The sequence below is a fragment of the Pygoscelis adeliae genome, unplaced genomic scaffold, assembly GCF_000699105.1.
Source record: "Pygoscelis adeliae isolate BGI_AS28 unplaced genomic scaffold, ASM69910v1 Scaffold425, whole genome shotgun sequence".
Classification (NCBI taxonomy): domain Eukaryota; kingdom Metazoa; phylum Chordata; class Aves; order Sphenisciformes; family Spheniscidae; genus Pygoscelis; species Pygoscelis adeliae.
This window is the reverse complement of record NW_008824775.1, coordinates 107,292-129,171: the sequence shown is the minus strand read 5'-3', so window position 1 is coordinate 129,171 and position 21,880 is coordinate 107,292. Positions and strand designations below refer to the sequence as shown.

At 42.5% G+C, this 21,880-nt stretch overlaps 1 protein-coding gene across 1 annotated transcript in view; it reads right to left on the bottom strand.

The window, feature by feature from the left end:
• Nucleotides 1-2,264: 2,264 nt before the first annotated feature.
• The window catches only part of LONRF2 (LON peptidase N-terminal domain and ring finger 2), a 38,187-nt gene continuing 18,571 nt past the window's right edge, over nt 2,265-21,880 (bottom strand). Inside the window, exons 2-12 of the mRNA XM_009323843.1 lie at nt 21,515-21,633; nt 18,082-18,204; nt 16,898-17,059; nt 16,210-16,435; nt 14,141-14,237; nt 13,660-13,774; nt 12,854-12,975; nt 11,893-12,051; nt 8,653-8,815; nt 6,530-6,679; nt 2,265-6,151 (exon numbers count right to left, since the gene is read on the bottom strand). Coding sequence (XP_009322118.1) covers nt 5,993-6,151; nt 6,530-6,679; nt 8,653-8,815; nt 11,893-12,051; nt 12,854-12,975; nt 13,660-13,774; nt 14,141-14,237; nt 16,210-16,435; nt 16,898-17,059; nt 18,082-18,204; nt 21,515-21,633 — 1,595 coding nt within the window. The 3' untranslated portion in view covers nt 2,265-5,992. The remainder of the gene's footprint in view (nt 6,152-6,529; nt 6,680-8,652; nt 8,816-11,892; nt 12,052-12,853; nt 12,976-13,659; nt 13,775-14,140; nt 14,238-16,209; nt 16,436-16,897; nt 17,060-18,081; nt 18,205-21,514; nt 21,634-21,880) is intronic.

Below are 21,880 nucleotides of genomic sequence, written 5' to 3'. Positions count from 1 at the left end.
CTTCCAAACAGTTTTTCCACACATACACTTAAGCTTTGGGAATGGCGCATCTTAAGCAAACCAAGCTGGATACTTCAGTATTAGCCATTGCTCTGGAATTACTCTGGTCCCACCGCAAAGCGCGGTGCTTGAGATTCGGGTGCTCCCTCACATGCCCTCCTGCACTCCACTTCCAGCAGAGACCAAGGAAACAAAGAACCAAGAGGAAGGGGAGGAGGCTGGGATGGAAACGCACGTGGCACACATACTCAGTGACTTCTGGTTCTGGGTAAGTAACTTTTGTTTTCTTTGAATACCTCTATTTGAACCTCAGTCTCCATTGGCAATTGAGCTTTGCGTCTACATCCTTTGTGTCCTACTTCCACACAGGACCTCACAGATTTACTTAAATAGAAGTTGATTTCAGAGTGCTCCACATGAAGAAGCACCTGTTGATGTGCCTGTAGGGAACATCATCCAGATGCTCCAGCACAGTGTTTGCTGAAAGTACAGGCAGGGCTCCAGGCAGCTGCCTGAAGGTGTTAGAAATGGAGTCACGCTTTAGCAAAGCCCCCGATGCAGCTTGGGCTCTGATGGCATGTACCTGAGTTGTAGAAACCAACTTTACCTTGACAGCCTTGTCACACGTCTTGATATAGGACCTGTTCTCTGTAACACAGAGCATCACTAGTGGTTTAACTGGAACTGCTAAAAGATGTGTTGGTGGCAGGTTCAGATCTCCATGCAGCCTCATGGGGACAGGTCTTACGGGAACACTGCAAAACATTCAGAGAGGGAATGGGGAAATCACATTGGTGCTGGGCAAGGGCCCTTGCTACATGGACTTCCATTCAGGCAATGGATGATCTTGCCTCCTTCTGTCCAAGCCAAATAATTTCAGATAAAAGAAAATGAAGCTGGCACGGAGCACTTAGGCATTTTCTGATACCGTGACTACTTAACCACAGCAAGTCCATCTGCTAGAAACCATCTTCTGTTAGCCAACAAGGGCAGCCAACAAGCACTGTGAGGTGCCTCAGCCACCAGCAGAAAACACGAGGTTATTTGCTCCAGGGCAGGGCTGAGCCTAGGCTCAAAGTTAGGTATCTTTCCTCTCATGATATATCACACTATATATTCCTCCCTCCTTCTGCTTTAAAAGTGTCTTCCTTTCCCTGTCAGATCTGCTCTGACAGGACATGAGGGGTCCTGCTGCCTGAACCTGCTCTCTGACTGCAGCTTTGGCCAAAAAAACCTGACAACTGGAGCCACCGGCCAGCACAACTTTCCTGGATGTTTGGTTCATTTCTTACCTTTTATCTCTTTTCTCCCTTGAAAAGAAAACCAGATGATCTGCAAGAGAAGAACAAGGGCTCGTGACGAGAAGGGGTTGAGAATGACAAGAACACAGCCACAATGAGCGGTGGGTCTCCCATGGGCTCCATGAGCTGAACTGAGGGTGGGAGGGTTTCATGCTGCGGCGAACACAAACGGATTAAAGGTCTGAAGGAGGTCAAGATTAATTAATTGTGAAGAACACAAACGGATTAAAGGACTGCATGGAGGTGTTTCCCTTTGGCTGTTATGGTTAAGGAAAATTATGCTCTTGGGCACTTGCAGTATACCATCCTCAAGCCTGCATGGACACCAGGAGTACAACTTGAGAAGTTTCAGCTCTGCCTCTGGAATACGCTGCGTAGAGGAAAGGGGACCAGAGCTGTTTAACTTGGTCTATGGCGAGGCCCCCAGGACCAGCTTCTGGTCCAGCTTCTGTGTTCAAAATCCAGGTCCTCGCAGGGGCAGAGCTCCAGTGTGGCTGTCACACAAAAAGAGCAGCAGCAGATGTTTGAGAGAATAAAATGTAAGCGAAATTTAAAAGTGAAGACCTCTGCTGAGGGCTCCTTACCTCCCTCCCATTTTGGAGGCCTCCTGCTCCCCGTAAAGTCCACCCCTCCCATTCACATGCAGCGCCTCAGGCTGCCCTGGGTCCCCAGCAAACCCCACCATGCTACATCCTCTGCAGCCTCCCTCACTTCTCCCACACCAGGGCTAAAATCTTTGCCATGTAACTTACGAACTGCAACATCTAACCGCTGCTTCTGGCATGCCATTTGCTTCTTAAAACCTGACAGGGCCCATTCTCATCCCTTGGGCTCCTGTTGGGGAAATCAAACTATCATGCCCCTTCCGACAGCAGCACATCAGCGGCTTGTTTCTGTTCAGACCGTATTTACCACCAGCTCTTAGCCCTCACAGAGCAATAAACCTTTCCCATAAACTCACGCTCTTATAAATTCAGTCTGTTTTATTCCAAATATCACATAAATTAAATACATTTCCCATGAATATTGCAAATATACATGAAATGAACATTGCAATTTTTAAAAAAAGTTTTGGCTTTGCTTATGCAACAAGAAGTGCCAAATGTGGTTAGAACATGACCTTCTCCTGTATTTACTAGATACAAAAAGGGGCAGATTAATAATTTATATTTATACATATGTACACACTCCGTTTCGTAACTAGCTTTAAAACAGTAAAAAATGGTTTCAAGTTTATCTACATTAAACATACTCGTTTAAATCTGGTCAGAAGCCCCAGATAAGAGTTGATACAATCATTTCACAACTGCAAAATTAAGGCGCTACCAAAATACCAGTTCCACTAGTGTAAAATGTAATAGGAATAAAGAGTGTACAGCTTTCTATTTATCAATTTAAAAGTGGACTGGAGAACGAGGAAAAAGGAGCAGTAAGAAACATGACAAGATCTACAGGTTAGAAGTACAAAGAGATCTCGATGACTATCAAGTGAACATATTAAAATACAGTAGATAAAAGGCCTCGGTGGCAAACAATTAGTATGCTTCTGAAAGACAAAAAAAGGTTAAAATAGATATAATTTTGTAGCTTGAAGCTTTACAGGTGAACAACAGGTGTAGAGGTAGAGGGATTTTTTTTTTTTTTGGCCTCTTTACGATGTATAAAGAAGGGCCACATTCACCACAGTGAAAAGACTCATCATATATCCCAGCATCCTTGCTTGGACAGCAAGCAAGAAAAGCGTCGTGAGCTAGAAAGGCAACAAATCCTGCCTATCTCTTCCAGGAGCTCAGCTCCAATGCTTCCACATGTACCTTGGCGACAAGTTACACCTCAGCATAGATCAGCCGTAACGTGGACATCTCCTCTGGAGAAAAATGAGATAGCTAGCTTTTCCCATGAGGTACTACTACTGGATGCTGTAGAGATTATATGGCAGAGATAATTTGGTAACAATGAAATTGGTACTTTCCCTTAGAAAGCAAGTACCACAGGGCAGTGGTGATTTATTTATTTATTTATTAAAGCTTTGTTATTTGATCAGCATTCAATGTTTTGGAAGAAATGTCAGCTTTGGGCTGCTAATATGATTATTTGCATCCATACACAGACAATTCCTATGTTACCATTTATCCAAAACATCAGTCACTGAAATATTCACAAACCGCTTTAAACCTTGACTAAAAAAAAAAAAATCCCTCTACAATTCAGCTTTCTCTTCGATAACTAGCATTCCGTTAATTATGCAGGCCTTCACGAACACAGTAATGTCACTTTCCATGTAAAATGTGTCTTTACACATTACAGAACACCAGTAAACAACCTCTCTTGTTCCATAGGGTTTCCTCTCAGAAGTACCTCAAAAGTAGATATCTTGAAAAATCACTTTTGCAAAGAAGAATATTCACATTAGTTACTGAGGCAAAGCCAAGAAGACACTAACTAGCACCTTTTTTTTTTTTTTTCTTTAAACGCACTCCTATATGTAAAATCAAGCACATGTAAGATCAAGGACCAGCAATATACAAATACCATCAGTGTCCCCTTGCAGCTAAACTAGTAATACTCAGAACTAGGCCAGACACACGAAGGAGCAAGATGAGTGAGTCTAAGAAATACACAGCATGGAAAGGGATGGGAAGAACAGGAAGCTGAACAGAAAGGATTGCGAGATCGAATACAGTCCATCTTCTGGTCTGAGAATTAGTTTGTGAAACCACCCTTCGGTAGCTCAGCTGACAGTGGGCTGAAGACCTACTGACTTCTGACATTTCCTCCCCCGTATATAGAACAATTCCTTTATACTTCTTCATCTTCAAATCCTGGAGGAAATGCATTCAACTTGAATTTTGAGTATTTTGGTGATGGTAGCAGAACTTGCAGAAGGCTACTGTAGAGGTTATGACATCATTGGTTTTAAGTTATGCACTTCACAATTCAGAGAATATACTTACAAACTATTTAAATAGAAAAGGCGTGTTCAAGGTAGAGGCAGTTACAGTACATTCCGGGTATGTTACAGAAACCATTTGTGGTAGCCATTTGCTGAAAGGAAAAAAACTCTGTATTTTTGTTTCCCAGACCACAGAGGTTATGACTACAATACCCAAAGAGAGCAGGTAATATATCTTAATCACTGCATTTTAATGCAGTCTTCTTCCAGAACTCATGTGCAAATTGAAAAAAAAAGTTTAAATACATCTTCATTGACAAATAAGGACAAAAGAACTAGAAAAGAAACCAGGCACTTTGACCATTTAGGTAAACAGCCATTTCTTCTTATTAGACTTCTGCACATGAACAAGTCTTTACCTTGGTCTTGCTATGCTTGCAGCGCATGGAGATTCAAGTCAGCTTTTTTTTTTCCTGTTGGTAGTATCGGTTCTACTTATAGGAAACTATGCCAATTGAATTGGTAACACTGTTAGTTTTTTCATTGGCAGCTGAGCAAGTGTTGATCATTTGACTGACAAGCGATCAATTTAATAGCTATCAAAGTTAGATATTAACAAAACAATACATAAAATAATCAAAAAGACAAATGAAGGTTAACACCTGACTTAAGCTTGCATTGAGACTTGCCTTTATAGGTTCTGTTTGTGCCTCCTTTCACGGTGTTACTGTGGACTGATTTCCATCACATACAGCAACTGGTACTAAACTACAATACTTTCGGTTTGAAACATGTTCAGTAGAGATCACTCCAACGTAACGGGAGGTTGGCATTACACTGCAGATAGGAGGAAGATGGAAACCTCCCCGCGTTTCATCCTCGCCGGTCCCACGTGCAGAACAGGCATTCAGAGCAAACTGCAGCATCCTTCCTCGTACTTGGGGTGAAATCATTATTTCACAGCAGAGTTTATCATGCTTTAGGGAGCCGGTTTGATTTGAATTTAGCAATAAGACCAGCTAGGATTACTTTGATTTTTCTTTTCAAATAAACCAAAGTACACCTTTCCAAACATTTTGTACATACTCAACCCGCTACAACACATAAATCACAACATGAGGGATTACCTAAGGCTACTAAATAGTGTACTTATTCAGTAGCTATTATTCTTTCAGATAAACATCCTCAGATGCCTTGACCACAAACGGCTTAATCTTTTTTTTTTTTTCCTCACAGACTGCTATTTGCTGAAGAGAGAGAGATGTGGGTGCATGACAGACTGCCCACCAAGTCACTAACAGAGCGTACTGTTGGTTATAGTCTTCATGCATACTTCTGCCGGGCAGCGTAACTCCTCCTCTGTTCTCTACCTTCGAGAAAGTCTAGGAACACCTCTTCAATCCACTGTCCAGTTTCCTCTTCCTACCCAAGTGGAAATCCAAATCACATGCAGGCCAATGGTGCTACTCTAGTACTTAACTCTCTTGCAGGCTAGAAACATCAACGCTATCATAGTACTTTGAAGCAATTATCCACATCTATCAGCTATGCTCTAACTGTAGCACAGCTTTGTAGAGGCTCAGATTTCACCAGGACAACAGGAGAGAGTGCAAGGTTTGGTGAATACCCAGGATAACAAACCAATGCAATCGATGGATGCTGGACGCAGTCAGAGAGGGCTGTTCCTTTTTGAAGGAGTCTTTAAAAAAAGAAAACCAACAACCCTTCCCCCTTTGCCCTCCCCCAGAACCACCTGTTGTGAGATGTTTTCGGTGCCCACTCACAACTGAAGTCCATGTTATCTGGGTCTTTTGCGAGTCACAAATATCAATACGCGTCTGATGGCGATAAGACGATCTTTAAGGGAGGTCATAGCCAATATAGCCAGCTGAGCTCTGTTTTCCAGAGGCAACACTGCCAAGAGCCACCAGTACCAGGCAGGACCACTGGGGTTGCTCTGCAAAAGGATGGAAAGACATGCAATCGTGTATTCACTGGCACTGCCCCATGAAGAACACCACCTTCCCTCCCATCTTTACTTCCATTTGCTAAGAAAGTCACCATAAAACAAACAGTTCAAGCAACAGCTAAACACTTGATTTCAGGTGCTCTCCTTGTCTATATGCGCCACTAAGACTGACCTCTTCAGGTATCAGCTTACATTGATATATTGTTTTCCATTGATTAACTGTTTTCCATGCTTCACACTAATAGACCAAAACTGGGTAAATAAGAGCAGCTTAGAATGCACAAAAACACAAACACCTGTCAGAAAATAGTTTTGTGTAAAAATTACATATAGAATAAGGATGCATAAGTAGGAAGGTTTTATTACCTGTGGCTCTGGCTCTTTTCCTGGCATGGACCCAAAATGATTGAGAATTTGCACTTTCATATTGTCTTTAAGAGAAGTAAACCAGGCAACGGCTTGATCATAAACCGAGTCATGAAGGCGGACAAGTTCTTCATATTCCGGTCCTTCAACCTTGTTGTTAAAAGAAGGGAGATGGAACAAAACAGGTTTGATACCGTGGAGTCCATATGCTTCCCCAGAAGCAAGCGAAGCAAAATAATGCAGCGACTACAGCTGTTCAAATGTCATTATCTAAGCAAACGGTACCCAAGTCTCAGATTTCAAACCTGTGATGCTGGAGTCTTTTTACCCTCCCCTAGGTGTTCTGAAGTGACATTTCTTGGAGCAGTTACTGCCTTGTTAATATCCATTCCTATGGCACAACAGATGAATCTGCTCTCTTAATCCCGGGACATCATATTAATCATATCAAACCCACAACCTCGACTCCCTGTCACAGAAGGACCTCTGAACATTGTTGCATCATCTGGCAAAACAAAAGGAACACTACTGCCACCAAGCACAGAGACAGGGGGTCTACGGCATTTAGAGATCAGCAGTATTTTATAGAAGTGTTAAGGCCGTGGCAGGACAGCCAAAGAGGAGGAGGAGGAGGGCGGACACCTGAGCAGGCAGGAAGCAGGGAAAGTGGATGCTTTCTCAACACCAGGAATGGCCATAAAAAAAAGACACTCACTGAGACAAAGAGTGCTTTAGTTGCACAGGCCTGACTGTTAGCCATTAGGGAAAAGAAAAAAGCATAAGCAAAACCCACTACAAATTGGTGATTTGTTTTTTTGGTTTGGGGTTGTTGGTTCCCCCCCCCCCCCCTGTAAACTGTACACACCAATGGTGTGATTCACCTGTGCTACTCAGATGCACATCTGAGCTAGCTGCTCTGGATGCCCTTCACAGTTGAGAAGAAACAGCTCTAGAGGGCAATTAATCTCATCTCAAGGCAGGTATCTAAGACAGAGCAGACAAAATAGACAGCTTTGGACTGAGATTTCTCACCATCAGATATAACATGAATGTAGGGTGCTGAACACAGACATCAGCCTCTCAAGTGAGACAAGGTAAATCTCACCCTAATTATGAAGAGGTGGTTCTCTGGCACCATCTACAAACAACGCCTGGACACCTGTGTTCCACCACCCTCACTGCGGATTTAAATACGGCAGAGCCCTCACTCTGAGCAGACTACCTACTCCGACCTTTCGCAGGGGGAGGCACCTCCATGCGATCTGCCTTTCCTGCCCTGTCAAACAACTGCATCATCCTGCACAGGTTAGAAAAGCCCTACTAAGACTTTACAGACTTGCACTTCAACTGTGAGTGCGCTGAAGAGCTATTACGACCGGACTGGACTTCATCAATTGGCATGAGATTACTACTAAACTGAGTGATAAGAGGGATCAGGGTTTTATAGACATGCTCTAAAGATGATCGAGGAAGTCATCATTAAGCATGACCAAAAATCCACCCTTTGGCCAACACCCATCACAAGCACCTCACTTGACACAGGTTTTATAAGAGGACTTGTTTTTAAAAACTACTTGCCTCTCTGCATTTCTCTGCTCTCAGCCAGCTCTGACGGATGCTTGTATAGGCATGGTTAACTACATGTCACTAAGATCTCATTTTAAGAGCAGACTCCCACAGTTGTTTGAGGAACTGTTCTGTAAACCAGAGCTGGGAGGTCATATGAAGTCTGCCAACTGTCTGTTCAGTGTAAGAAGAGAATAGCCAGTTCTCTAGCAACAGGGGCACGTGTTCTTAGTAGGGTTTCAAGTCCGTACTGGTTTTAAAACGTTACCCTGACCTCACCTACACATCATGACAGACCTCAGCACCTGAGTCTCAGAAGCCACTTTGAGATCCATGAAGGGAGTGCAACACTTCAAGCAGAGATAATTGTAAGGGCAGAAAGGAAGAAAGGGAAGGAAGAGACAAAGTTTGTTCCATGGTTTTTAAAATAGAGCTTTAGTATTTATAATGATATTGGTTTAAAAATAAGGCACAGCTAGCTTGAAATGCAACAAGGAAAGGCTATTTAAGTGAATCCAGCAATACATGGGTATGAATAACTTTGCACCATAGATCACCTTTTTATCTTCAAGATACTCGATGTTTGCTGTGTTATATCCATCTCGCTGGCCATGGCTTAAGACCCTAAAACGACGGACACCAACTGTATCAACAACTGAGCGCCCATCAGGAAAAAACTTTACGTCCCTGATCTCTAATATACAGCCATGATCTGCAAATCTGAAATGACAGAAGGGCATAAAAGTGGAAGTCATCAACAAGTGTTTATACACATCAGGACAAATACTGGGCCTAAGTCACCACTTTTTATTTGAAAGAGGATCCTGCTTTGGTGACAATACATTTCTGCTTATTCACATAAGCCACACAACCCCCACCCTTTCTGCCTTCCCTCAGAGGTCCAGGGCAGCAGCATTTTCGGAGTGTAAATATTTGCCGGGGTGGGGTTGGGGGGGAGGGTTGGGAAGGGACAGGAAACTAAATGGAGCATGTTTCATGCTGGGAGTTGCCAGCTGCTGGTGGCAAATTCACCTGGTTTGCAAAGAAAACAAGATGGGTAAAGACACCACAAGGAAGTCCAGAAACTGAGGAACAAATGTAGGGCTGGGAGGGCTACCCCCCTGCTCCAAGGTCTAAGCAGAGGATTACAGGCTTTAGAAGGAAAAGGCTTCTACATAGCAAGATTTTTCTTGCACTTGTATCCTTTAAGTAAAAAAAAAAAAAAAAAAAAACCCCCCCCCCAAAAAAAAAAACCAAACCCCCCCCCCCCCCAAAAAAAGCCACAACGAGAAAACCTTTACAAAAGCACATCTATATCCGTTATATTTAAAGTAGGTACAGGGTTTAATCACATCCTGGAAACAAGCATGCAACACATTTTTACTTAACATTATTGGGCTTACCTACTCTACATTTGTGCAGTAGTGAGTTCACTAGGAAGGCTGATTGCACAATGACTCTTCACCATGATGTGTTCATCTACCAGCATTTGCAGCTCTGTACCTCAGCCTACTGCTAACCAGGAGAATGCATTGTATCTAGTCTCATCTCAAGGTATCAAATCCCTGCAGGGTCTGATAAATGTTTTACCAGGGAAACTCTTGTTTTAACAAGGGCTTGGCCGTTTCTTACATCAGAGTGATGAAGAAACAGCGACACTGGGGGGAAATGAGTCCTGTTTCTATTCTACCAGAAATTATGGTTTTGGGAGGGGGGAAAAAAGAAAAAAGCTGACCGCTGTGAACAACCATTCTATCCCAGCCATCGTACAAAACAAACTGAGGAAGAGCAAGAAGAGTACAGCTGCACACAGCTAAATCCTGGTGCTCTACAATGGGATTACAAGCAAGTTTGTTATAGTAATATTAGACTAAACACTACTTAAACAGCTACATAACAATTTTTTAAATTAAGGATTTTAGTGACATTCATACCAAGTTTAGAAATTAATATGTAAGTGATGGGGGGTTTTTTGTCATTCTTTGAGAAGTTACTTCTGGATAGAAAGTGACTTTAATCGAAGAGAGACAAGAAAGCACCTAGAGATGGTTATAAAATGTACTGACACATTAGAAGTTTATAAACAATTCTTCTCCCAGTTTTAATTTAAAGTGGAGAAATAAAACAGAGAAAGGTCATGAATTGAACATGTCTTGTCACTGTGTTTTTCAAGGGAGGTATGAATCTCAAGCCTTCCATATCCATGTCTTAGCAGATGAGGCAAAACAAGTTTCCCCACTTTTTCTATTCCCAGCTGATTTTGCAATTTTGAATAAGCAAAGAACAACTTTGCTTGAGTAAGAAGCTTCAACAGCCTGCCAGGTGTCTACAAGATGAAGGCTTCCCTGCACATCAGTGTTTGGTTTAAGTAGAAGTTACCATGCTTAAAGTTTAATTATTTCAGTAACTCGAAACAGACAGGACATAAAATCTAACCATACTGGTTGCATTTTGAAATACCCTTTATGACACTATTTAATAAATCAATTCTTGTGTTTTGGGGATCGTAACCCCTTGGCCCTCTGTATTAGACCTCACTACAAATAAGTTTGGCTCTTCCACAAGCCTTCACAGATGTAAGGGGAGTTATCACTGATGTCCTAGGGCCATTTTGTCCTCACTCTTACAAGTATTTGCTTCCAAAAAATTGATAACAGGCCTGGAAGGGACTGCGGAGCATCAGCTGCTGTTGGAGCCTGAACTCCATTGAGTGCAGCACCAACAGCATGCCAAATGGCATGAAGCACAGCCGGAGCTGACTGGAAGCTGTAGCATCTCTTGAGTTCTTACTGCCACCTTACCATCTAGTCTGGGAGAAAAAAAAACAAAACAAAAACCCTGAACTGGACAAGTAAAGGCCGCCAAGTCCCGGTACGAGTGCCCTCCTCTCAGCTCCAGTGACGATCACCTACAAAAATGCTGCTCCTGAGGATGCCTGTCTAATGTGTTCTTAAAAATTCCCACACTGGTCATCCATTCTACAGTCTGCATCACTCCAATGTATCTTCTGAAGTCAGCAACTATTTATTACATCTCGTAAGGTAGACCTTTCTTAAGACCACCTCATTTTTTTCCCCACGAGCATCTTCTTGTACCCTTCACCCAAAAAACTATCATCTGTAAAGGACTTAAAAACCTGAAGGTTTCCATCTAATGATTAGTATTCAGTCTCCGCATAAGGAGCTGGAAACACACCAGTGTCAGAATTCACAAAAATGAATTAAAGGTAAGATCATATAGAAAGACAATGCAACCCACTCACTGCAGATAGTTTAGACATTGCAACACAGCATTAAAGACAAACATCAAAATTCAGCGTTCAGCAGCAGAACAGGCTTCTCAGCCAAGGGTATACTTTGTCTCATTCAAATGATACCACCTATGCAGGAAGACAATGCAAGGTTTAGATTTTTTTTTTTTTAAATGTTATTTTTTTGTTTTTTAAAACTGAGCAGACAGAGGAGCAACCTCATCCAGGCAGTCAGCTTTCACTAGAACAAACAGGCTAGAAAGCTTTCCAACCACACAGACAATTAAGTGCTATTTTTGAAGCCTGTAGTAGCAGGATGAGTTGTATTCTTGCTATCCATCCAACAGGGGAGCAATAAAAATTACATCTTTGTGTCAAAAGGAATGTTTAATATACGAAACTAAAAAGCCAGCCGCTTCCGTATTGGTTCATATAGGACTGGAAGGAACAGAAGTGGTTTGGGGAGACCAGTATACTGCGCTATAGTACTCCATTAGCGTCACAACAGCCTCTGCAACAACAGGACATTCTCAGCTCATCTCCTTACCCTTTTAATTCGTCAGCTAAGCACATGCCAAACTGCTTGGTACCAGTTTCCATGCATCTTCTTATCATTAGACGATAACGAGGTTCAAAGACATGGAGTGGGCAAGGGATGGTAGGGAAGGCCATGGTACATACGAAGATGGGAACATCTTTATTCAAACTGTAAGAAAATTGTTTAAAAGAAAAGTCAACTTTTTTCTGGGTACTGCTATATTCAGCATAAACTGAGTCCAGTGGTTTCTTTAGACTCATCCTTTGTAAACATGCATCTGGTCAAAGTTTGTAATTTTTACAAGACAAGCATATTTCAGGAATCTTTCCGTTAGTATATTAAAGAAACAATCCCTCTAATCTACTTTCATAGAGGAAAAGTCAGGAAATAATAGCCGATTTCCCAAATATGTGTATACCAATACTTAAATACAAGTAGTAAGATTTTGGTGATAACTTTTTACAGTGATATAGTACCTAAGAACTAACCACGTTCAAAGCAAGGTGGTAGAGAATTCCCAAGCGCAGTAAAGCCCTTCAATTTTGAAGAAGCCCACTAATCCTTATACTATTTTTTCAGGCTTAATTGTATGTTTTATTTTTCTTTTTAGCCGAGTTGTATCATGAGATCCACAAGCCACTGACAACACTGAATCCTTGAACTTCTCCCGACCTGCAGTATAACCCATTTATAATTGGACTTCTACTCCCAGAAAACCCCCTATTATATTGTTTCAGAGGAAAAAGCAATTATCTTTAAGAATATCGTTGTGCCTCTCTACCATCCAAGCATATCGTTTCTTGTTTATCTGCAACAAACATGTTGAAAATACAAAACATCTGGTAGGTTCATTTACAAATCCATTCATCTTGTGCATTTCCATAAGCAAATGAAGCTTTTCAAGTAATTTAGATTAAAAAAATACATTTTTTATGTCAGTAGTACTGTCAGTAGTAAAATGAGAGCTTACTTTGACAGTTCCTTCATTTCTTCCTCATAAACTTTCTTCCTTTCAGATAATTCCTCTGGCAAGTAACGGACTATCAGTTCTTCTGTAAGGACAGTCTTCTTGTAAGTTCTGCTTGCCAGAAACTGCAAGGAAGAGTCAACTCCTAAGTCTGATAACGAGAAGTCAGGTAACATCTCCTCCCAACCCATTCCCTTTCCTAAGGCCAAACAGCATGTTAGTTCAGGATTGTACTTATTCCTCCTCCTTTCCAGCCTTCAGGTATCAAAACTTCCACTTTAGGATACAGGGTTCACTCCAGTGCCCATTTAACTATAACCCCATGCCCTTTTTTTGGCAGAAGTTGTATTACCACCAAGAAAAGGCAGTCCCTCCTTGCTTTTGTGGAAGATACGTATATTATTTTGACCTAGAGCTGCCAGGTTACTGCTCCCCAAGAAGTACTTCACGTACTAGACACGTTATGTCTGCTGGAGCAGAAGTTTTGGCCAAGGAGCGACCATTCCTCGTTCACCGCAGATAGAGCTACAGACTGGAGAGGTGGTGGGAATAGGGCTCTGGTTGGGACTCCCCAGGCACGAGCCTGACGTGACACCGGAATCCTCAATTCCTTTCAGCACCAGCAAACCACATGTCTTCCAAGGAATGACAAAATATATTCTGGAGAAAATAAGGTCTGTGCACAGCTTGATGCTGCGGGTACTACTGTGGTGTTCTGGTCTGCGAGTAGAGGACAGAAAATCCCCACATACGTGCTTTCAGAAGAACACAGCTTTTTTTTTTGTTAATTAGGGCAAGGACATACTTACTTCTGACAGCTTTTCTTTGCAGAGTGGGCAATGTGGATTATGGTCAAGGCAACGCTCAAGGCATTTGAGGCAAAAGGTGTGTCCACAGGGAGTGGTAACGGGTTCATAGAACAACCTGAACATGAAAACACGGAACAAAAAAGCTAAGCTGCCAACAAAAACAATGCAGATTCCCAAACTGTGGAAAGGATTGACTAGGTCCAGCCACCTCTTCCTTTCCTGCTTTTGTATAAGTCACAGGTGAGAGTTATCTAAGGGTATAAAAAAGGCTTTCATTTTTAGAAGTGGTAAACAATGGAGAAAACCATGCATAATGGAGAAAACCACATCTGTAAAGATTCACCAGATGCACGGTTCAGGAAGAAGGAACAGAGTAATGATTTAGACATTCTCTGGCAGGTTTCCCTTCCGACACCATGAAAACTTTTTTCAGAAGCTAGAAAGGCTTTCTGATCTTAATCCCAGGTCAATGCAGTCGTACCTCATGCAGAGGGAACACTCAAAGTCCGACGCATCCACCAGAGTTGTTGGTATTTCACTCGAAGTGACGCCGGTGTTTTCAGGTAAAACGTCTGCATCTAAGTAGGTAAGAAGATGATTATAGTAAAATGTTTAAGTATTACTGCAATTTCAGATGCTATTTAAGTTGTTTTTCCATAAAGAACCTAATTTATCTCTTTTCTTTTTTGAAGTTTTGTTCCAAACAAACATATTTTCCATCTAAGTTTTAGACTTTCTGGCAGGAAATCTTACGGAGAGCAGAGGATGATGTCTATGGCCAGAGAAAGCACTTTAGAGCTGAATACCCATGATTTGCTTCTCCAAAAATGGTTGGGGTTTTTTTTTTTTTTAAAGTCTAGTTTTTAAAAATACTCTGTTATTGCTTTCCCACCACCATCACCACTCCCACATCAGCCAGGCCAGATGTTTTAAAGTACATTAAGTCCAGAATTTAATTTGTTTACACACAGTCAAACTATTTCATCAGTTTTTATTATAGATTTCTCAGCAGGGGTAATTTTTCTTACAAGTATAAAAAAGCTTATGTTTTTCTGGACTAGGCTGCTGTGGAAATCCCATGTTTCAGACAGCTTAAAGTTTAAGGACTACTAGAGCTGCATTAGCTAATACTGATTTCACTAGCTCAGCACTCTGCAAACATGGAGACAAAACACTTCACTTAAAATTCTGCCCACCCTGGTTTTTTGGGGGTGGTACGTATCCCTGTAGTTAACACACTTAAAGGGTATGGGCTTTGAACTTTACAGCAGCAGTATTTAAGCTCAAGAGCTACCAGCTTGAGCTTCTGATGACATTTATACAAGCAGATTCTGCAACTTCTTTTACAATCCGGATCTTTGTTGCTCAGTGATGAGTTGCAACAGAGCCATGAATGCTGCCTCCACGTCCTAAATTCTTGACCATTTAAAAAAAAAAAAAGCTCAGCTTTTTACATTAGGTTAAAACACTAGGATGTTTTGTTAAAGGATAACTTATGCTCAGCATCTGGTTTATCTTGAGCACAGACAGGACAGGGGAGAGGGCACCGGTGTTGTGTGGCCTACAAAGAAAAACAGCGTTATCGTTAACCTACATCTCGCATGTTAGCATTTAGTAATAGCCAGAACCTAACTGTGTTAATTCTGCAAATAGTAACATGGCATCGGGATCTAGCACAGACCAGAAATTAATGGTTATGGGTAAAACGCGATCTCTGGCCTTCGCTGTGAAGATACAGGCGGGTCAGATTTCACAATCTATTTACTGAGTCTGCAGTTTACAGGCAAGTACAGGGTTTTTCCCTTCACAGCAACGTGATCAAAAACTGGCCATACATTGATCATTTGCAGAGGTGGCAGACAGACAGCAGCACCTGAAGACTTTAATATTTCAAGGCAGAAGTCAGATTTGGGTTTTTTTTTCTTTTAAGGGAAAAAATGCACACTAATATAGCAGCATTTTAAAAGCCCCTTTTAACCAACTGTTTCACTACTCAATGCAATATATTGCCTTCAGCATTTTTATCCCAGGGTACTAAAAACACTTTGGAGGTCTTTGTTAGAAGCTTGAGAAGCATACCAATTGTAAGCACAGCTATCAAGTGACAGAAAACTGGGGGGGCTTATTACCCTTCAAAAGGCTTCTTTGTTTGCTTGGAAAATTTCATGTAAACTTGCATGTGACTGTTTCTGGTGCCAGTTCAAGATTAGTTTCCAGGCTTACTGCATCTTTCCTTCATATAGAAAGACAATGAAGTTCAGCTACAGCTCTGAGACCTAGAAAATGGAAACGGCACCAGCAACACAAAGACTAAACTGGAAACGGCCCATTTGACAAAGAAAAACAGTGTTCACTGAAAGAATTGAAACTGTTCTGGAGTAAGGTAAATAGGCTGTTACAGCAGAAACAGACACACCAGACAACAAAACATTATTCCAGTCCCTGTAGGGAATGTTTCATTGACACCTATAAAAAGGGAGGAGGAAAAAAGTAGTTTATCATTTTTAAGTATGTGCAAAAGAAATCCCCTTTCTAAGCCACAATACAAACCTTTTTTAGGAATCTTAGTGGGGACATCCAAGCTTTGTAAATCCCTCATATCACTGGACAGCTTTCTTTTTAAGCCAACCCCAGGTAAACTGGAGAGAATAGCTCCCAAAGACTTCTTGTTGTCTTCAAAATAGAGATCCAGAACATGATGGGCAACAGGAGAATCAGTACTTCTAAATACATCGGATTCTTGGGACGGGGTTTTTGTTAACCTGAACACAGTATCCTAAAAAAATTAAGAACAGTTATATACAGCACGAGACAATTTTGCTTCGTTTCTTTCCTGTTAGTTGTATACATCAGCAATAGATCAATGTCCCTACAATGAGCTTAGCAAGGGAGAAAGGTCTGTATCAAAGGCCACCACTCTCCAGTTGCATGAAATAGGGACACTTCTCTCCCTACAGCTCCCCGTCTCTAGAAATTATGTTCCTGAGCGCATAAAAAGCACAGAGGTGGAAAAAAACCCACAAATATCATCAACCCCCATGTGAAGGCACATTGTTTTCTGAAGAAAGAGTTTCATTCTCTCATTTTTCTGAGGAATTACATCCCAACAAGAGATCCAAAAGCAATGGAGAAAACAGGCTTACCATGAAAGTAAGTGCAGACAAAGACAATGTCACACAGACCAGACAGATCCTTGTGTTACTTTTGGTATTTTTGTGTTGAATGCTTTTTACTTTACCTTTGAGGACCCAGCAATAGAGCTATCTTCTACAGCTGACTGTGTGTTTATGCTACTCAGAAATGCAGGTTTCAATCTTGTATGGGATGTTCGACTAGAGAAAGGCGCTGTTAGACTATCATGCACATTTTCAAAGGCTGGGAAAAACATCTCACACATTATCTAGTCCATTAGAGAGAAAAGAAAAAAAGAAAAAGTAATAGTAATTACAACACAGATATTTATGTTTGTATGAACACAGATACACAAACTTCACAGCTTCTGGATGCCAAGAAGCTTGCAACAACCAGGACATCCTGCATTCCCCAATGTCCACAGGAAACTTGAATGCCAGTCCCCACCACAGCTACAGACACATCCCAAGGTGCTCCTCAGGTGTACACCTCCCTCCCCGAAAGCCTCTGCTCCACAGGAGCACCCAGGTGGCAGTCTGTTGCATCCTTCTCCTGCCTCCACCCCTCTCCACTCTGACCCTCAGACCTCTGCCTCCCGAAGTCTTCAGACCATGCTCTCCTATCAAAACCAGTTGACAGAGATGTGTTCCAGTTCTCCTCATGCTCTGCACCCATCTCCTCTATCCCCAAGCAGATTTCACCTCTAGCTAAAAGCTGTGTAGAGCTGTTCCCCCTCTCACCGGTCCCTACCAAGCACCTTGCCAAATACCCATTTCTTTTTATAAAAAGCTGACTGCATGGACGGTCACAGAGAACCTGACAATGGTTGGTTAGCAGTAAGTGTGTCCCTTATGGGAAGTTATATAAACTGCTACAGAGACTGCAGGATTTTTCCAGGACAGGGCAGCACACAGCTTCCCCTTCTCAACCCTCTGCCACTTTTCACTTAAAAGTGGGTTTCTGATGGGCATTAAAATTAGCAGCCTTGAGCCTACGAAATCCAGGTGTACTCAAATCTGGCCAACATACTGCAAGTGTAATCTACAAATGGAAGCAGCCAGACCTACAGATTTGCAGTGGAATCCACAAATATACAATCCCTCTGGTTGAGACATCAACCAAACCCAAGAGGCGCCTCGCACAGCGTAAGGCTAATAACGTTTACTGGAGAATCCACTGAATCAAATTATCCTTTGGCTGTTTACCGTCACTTGAAATAAAAATTTTACCTAGCTACAGGAGTAAGAGCAGCGTGATGGCCAAGAAGTGGCCAGTAAATACATTTCATACCTTTTGGGCTTCTTTCTTCATTGAGCTCCATTCAGGATTTAAGGCAACACAATAGAGAAACTCCTTCAGTGCTTCCTCAGTCCTTTCCAATCCAGAAAGAGCTTTTGCTTTCACATAATGGCCCTGTTCACACAAAGGAAACATACAAATCTAGAGATCATTTCTGAAGTGGCAGCAAGAATCCAGCAAGCAAACTTGAAAGTTCACGCCATTCTGCAAGCGAAGAATAAGATGCTTTTTGGGTAACAACCTCTTTGATCCACACAACTGAAGGAAAGTCAGTCCCTTTTGCTAAAAGATGATCCCCCAGGAACTCACTGCTGCATCACCCCCTGCCAAAGACACCGTTCCTTTCCTCAGGGGGAACCTGATGCAGAATGAGGAGGGATATTTTTCTCCCCAGGGACTGAGACTACTACATATCCCACAGGGCTTGATACCCCAGAGAACAGTTTCACATACCAGGGCAAGCTTAACAGTAATGAAGCGGTGTGGGAAAGGCAGTGGCACAGGCAGGCTGGAGGTGGCAGCTGAAGGAGCAAAAGATTTTAGGTTCAGGACACTCTCACTTCTCCTGGGTGTCTTACCAGGACAAAGATGATTTTTCACCTATTTTATTTGGCTAGAGAAGACCAACAGCATTATGAATTTAGGGCAACTTAACCAATGTTTAACTTGAAACCTTCTAGCCCATCCTACCTCTCCCACGTCCTAGAGTAATACATCCATGGCCAACAGGTAGGGTAGTCAGCTTGGGGACAAGTCCTACTTCACTTGTTACTAGCAGCAAAAGAGGAATGCCTCACCTCTGAATTTCCCCACAGATATCAATTTGCAGTTCAAATCTGACTATGGAAATTACTTCCTTAATGATGAAAAGAAACTAAGTATGCATTTAAACATTAGCCTCTTGCTTATTAGACAGAAGTGTGCTCTGGAAGTCCACCTCTGAAGCACATGAATATCTCTAAGCTGTGCTGAAAGTACAATTTCACTAGTCTAAGAGACTGGTTAGATAAGAATAGAAAAGTGTATCTGCTTCATACTAATGCCAAAAGATCCGGTATCACGCAATCTTCCTGAGGAGGTACCTTCCTCACTCTTTCAATATAGCCCTTCAAGCTGAGGCCCATTAAGATCTTTACCTTTCTACTGTCAGGAAGAAGGGGGCTCATACCAAAAGCAAGTAACAGGCACTGTGTAGGACAGGTTAATTAATGTATGTCATTCGGTGACCTGAACAAGAAGTTTCAGTACACAGCAATCTCTCAAGGTGAGATACATTTTTCTTCTCCTGAATGCAGTAAGAAGAGAGGTACTGTGAGGCCTGACCCTGACCTTCTTATCTTGACACTTGCACAGCCTCTATAAAACCTTTTTAGAGAGGTCCTAACATGCCTGACATCGCTGTCAAGATTACTCCACTGCACTGGACAGGCTACAGGGTTGTTTGGCCTTGTCCTTCGGGGCCACAAGAGCAATTTCCTTATCCAAGCTGCAAGGGAAGACCGAGCTGGACTGTCTACGGATCAAATACCCAAAGATCCAACACCAGAAGTTAGGCTCAGGGACTAGAGGCCCCTGCACTTCAGAGACTACCACTGCACCTTCCCTTTCCTATTTTCACGCACCCCTGACAAGCATCGGATTGAAGGGTAAGGTCCAGGCAGGACCTCGTGCAGCAGGTAGGATCGCATCTGTTTCTATCCACCACATAAAAGTACAACTGGAAACTTCTCCCTGCCTCAGATAATCCAAGGACCTGGTTTTCATAGCAACTGAAAAGAAACCAACTTGTTTATTGCTCTAATGACTACAATGGACCCAAGAGCTTCACCAGTAACTCAGCAAACCATTACATTTCAGTTATCAATAAGCCAAAAGGTGAACACTTGCCTCCCAGGAGCTACTCCCAGAATGAGTTTAGTTTTATGGTCAATTTTTTTTTTTTAAACTATACAGCGCATGTTTGAGCTAATCTCTGCCACTGGATAAGATGCCGCAAGATACAAAACAAAGCAGATGCCCAGAATTCCTGGAGAACATAGATTCTGGATCAGCACAGCTTACGTGGAAGTTCTCACACACACACACAAACACAAGTGAAATGCATCTGTGACACTGCTGGTTATGCTGTAATGACAAATTTCATTTTCAATTAGCATTCTTCAGAGATGTGATCAACGCAATCTTTATCCGCCTATGACTGACATGCATCACATTTCCATGGATTCGAGGCAAACAGAGAAGACACTTCAAGAAAACATTTGAACGTGCATAATTCATCTTTCTCCCTCTGCACAGAAACCCAACCAAAACCACCCGAGATGGGTTCCTGACTTGATGAGAAATGATCCTAGATAGAAAGGCAAATTGAAGGCAGTGGGAAGATTATGAACTGCCTTCAAATAAGAAAGGTTTTAACAGGTGACAAGACAGATACTTGCATCTGAAGGCTATCTAACTTGTCAGAAGCTAGATGCTTCAGACAGCACCTCTCTGCTTGCCCCATGTCTTCCCCAGCTGGAAACACAGAGCTAGCTGCAGACCCCCGTGCTGAGGCAGGCGGCCGAGGGGTTCATGCAACACCTCCTTAGTCTTTGCAGGGAAGCCAAGGTCTGCCTAAAATCCTTCCCCAGTTCCCCGTGCCACCCTCTCTCCACGTAGCACCCAGGGGCTTTATCTGGTCAAACCTGTGCTGCAGTTTTGCTACAGATGGGTGAGGGACTGACTGGAGGTGTAATCCTAGGTGGGGTGAGCTGTCGGACACCCAGTCTAGCCTCAGGCAACTGGTGGTAACAATGGGCACCACCTGCTTCTGCCATTTCTCTCTCATAACATCATTTCTGATGCTTGCTTCAGACTGCCCATGAACCAGAGCTCCTTGTAGCACCTCCTCTCGTTATGAAAAAAAAATAATCCCAACCCCCTCTATGAATCACCATGACACAGGTAGGAATCACAGATATGAACTCTCAGTATTAAAGGAGGGAAAAAAAATAAAATCCTGAAATACAGTCTGGGGTGCTCCTCAGAAAGACACATTGGCCAGCAGACCGTCAAAATCATCCACTGCCTGGGACACACCATCCCAGAGGGAACTGCACGGCAATCCCGGGCTGCCGGAGCCTTACAGACCCGATTCTGCTGCCAAACTGCAGCACTAACCCCAACAGATCGATGGGCACCAGCACAAAAAAACCACACATCACCAGCTGCCCACCACTGAAATCCCACTGGCTGGAGACATGCTAAGGACCTTCCCAAGACTTGTCCTATGAAGAATTTAGGTTTTGGTAGACATTTCCAGCCCTGATAATGCCACGATGTTCCTCCAACAATGCCCTCAGCAGCAGCGCTGTCCCCACCACAGAGAGAAGCCCCGAGAACAAGCAGTTTTCATTTTGGTCTTTATGACATGCAAGCATCGTACCGCAGGCCAGTGGGGTTTGTTTCGGCAGAGGACATCCGCGTCATGAAGAGCTTGCTGGTAGTTTTTCATTGACGTACAGAGTTCTGCTCGCTGTGCTATTAATGAACACTTGCAAGGAGCTGGAAAACAAAAAAGGTTACAAGGAACTCCATTAAAAGAAGCACTAGTATGTGTTAAATGCAGTAACCTAATTTCCAGCCAGAGTAACCTAAAAAGTACTACTGCACAACGGTTACATTTATACTCTCCTGTAATGGAAAAAAGGCAACTCCTTCCTTCTTTCCTTCCCAAAACATATTCCTCTCAGCCTGGAAGCAACCTCTGCATTTTATCTAGCAGGACAGATTTCATATTCACATACAGCAT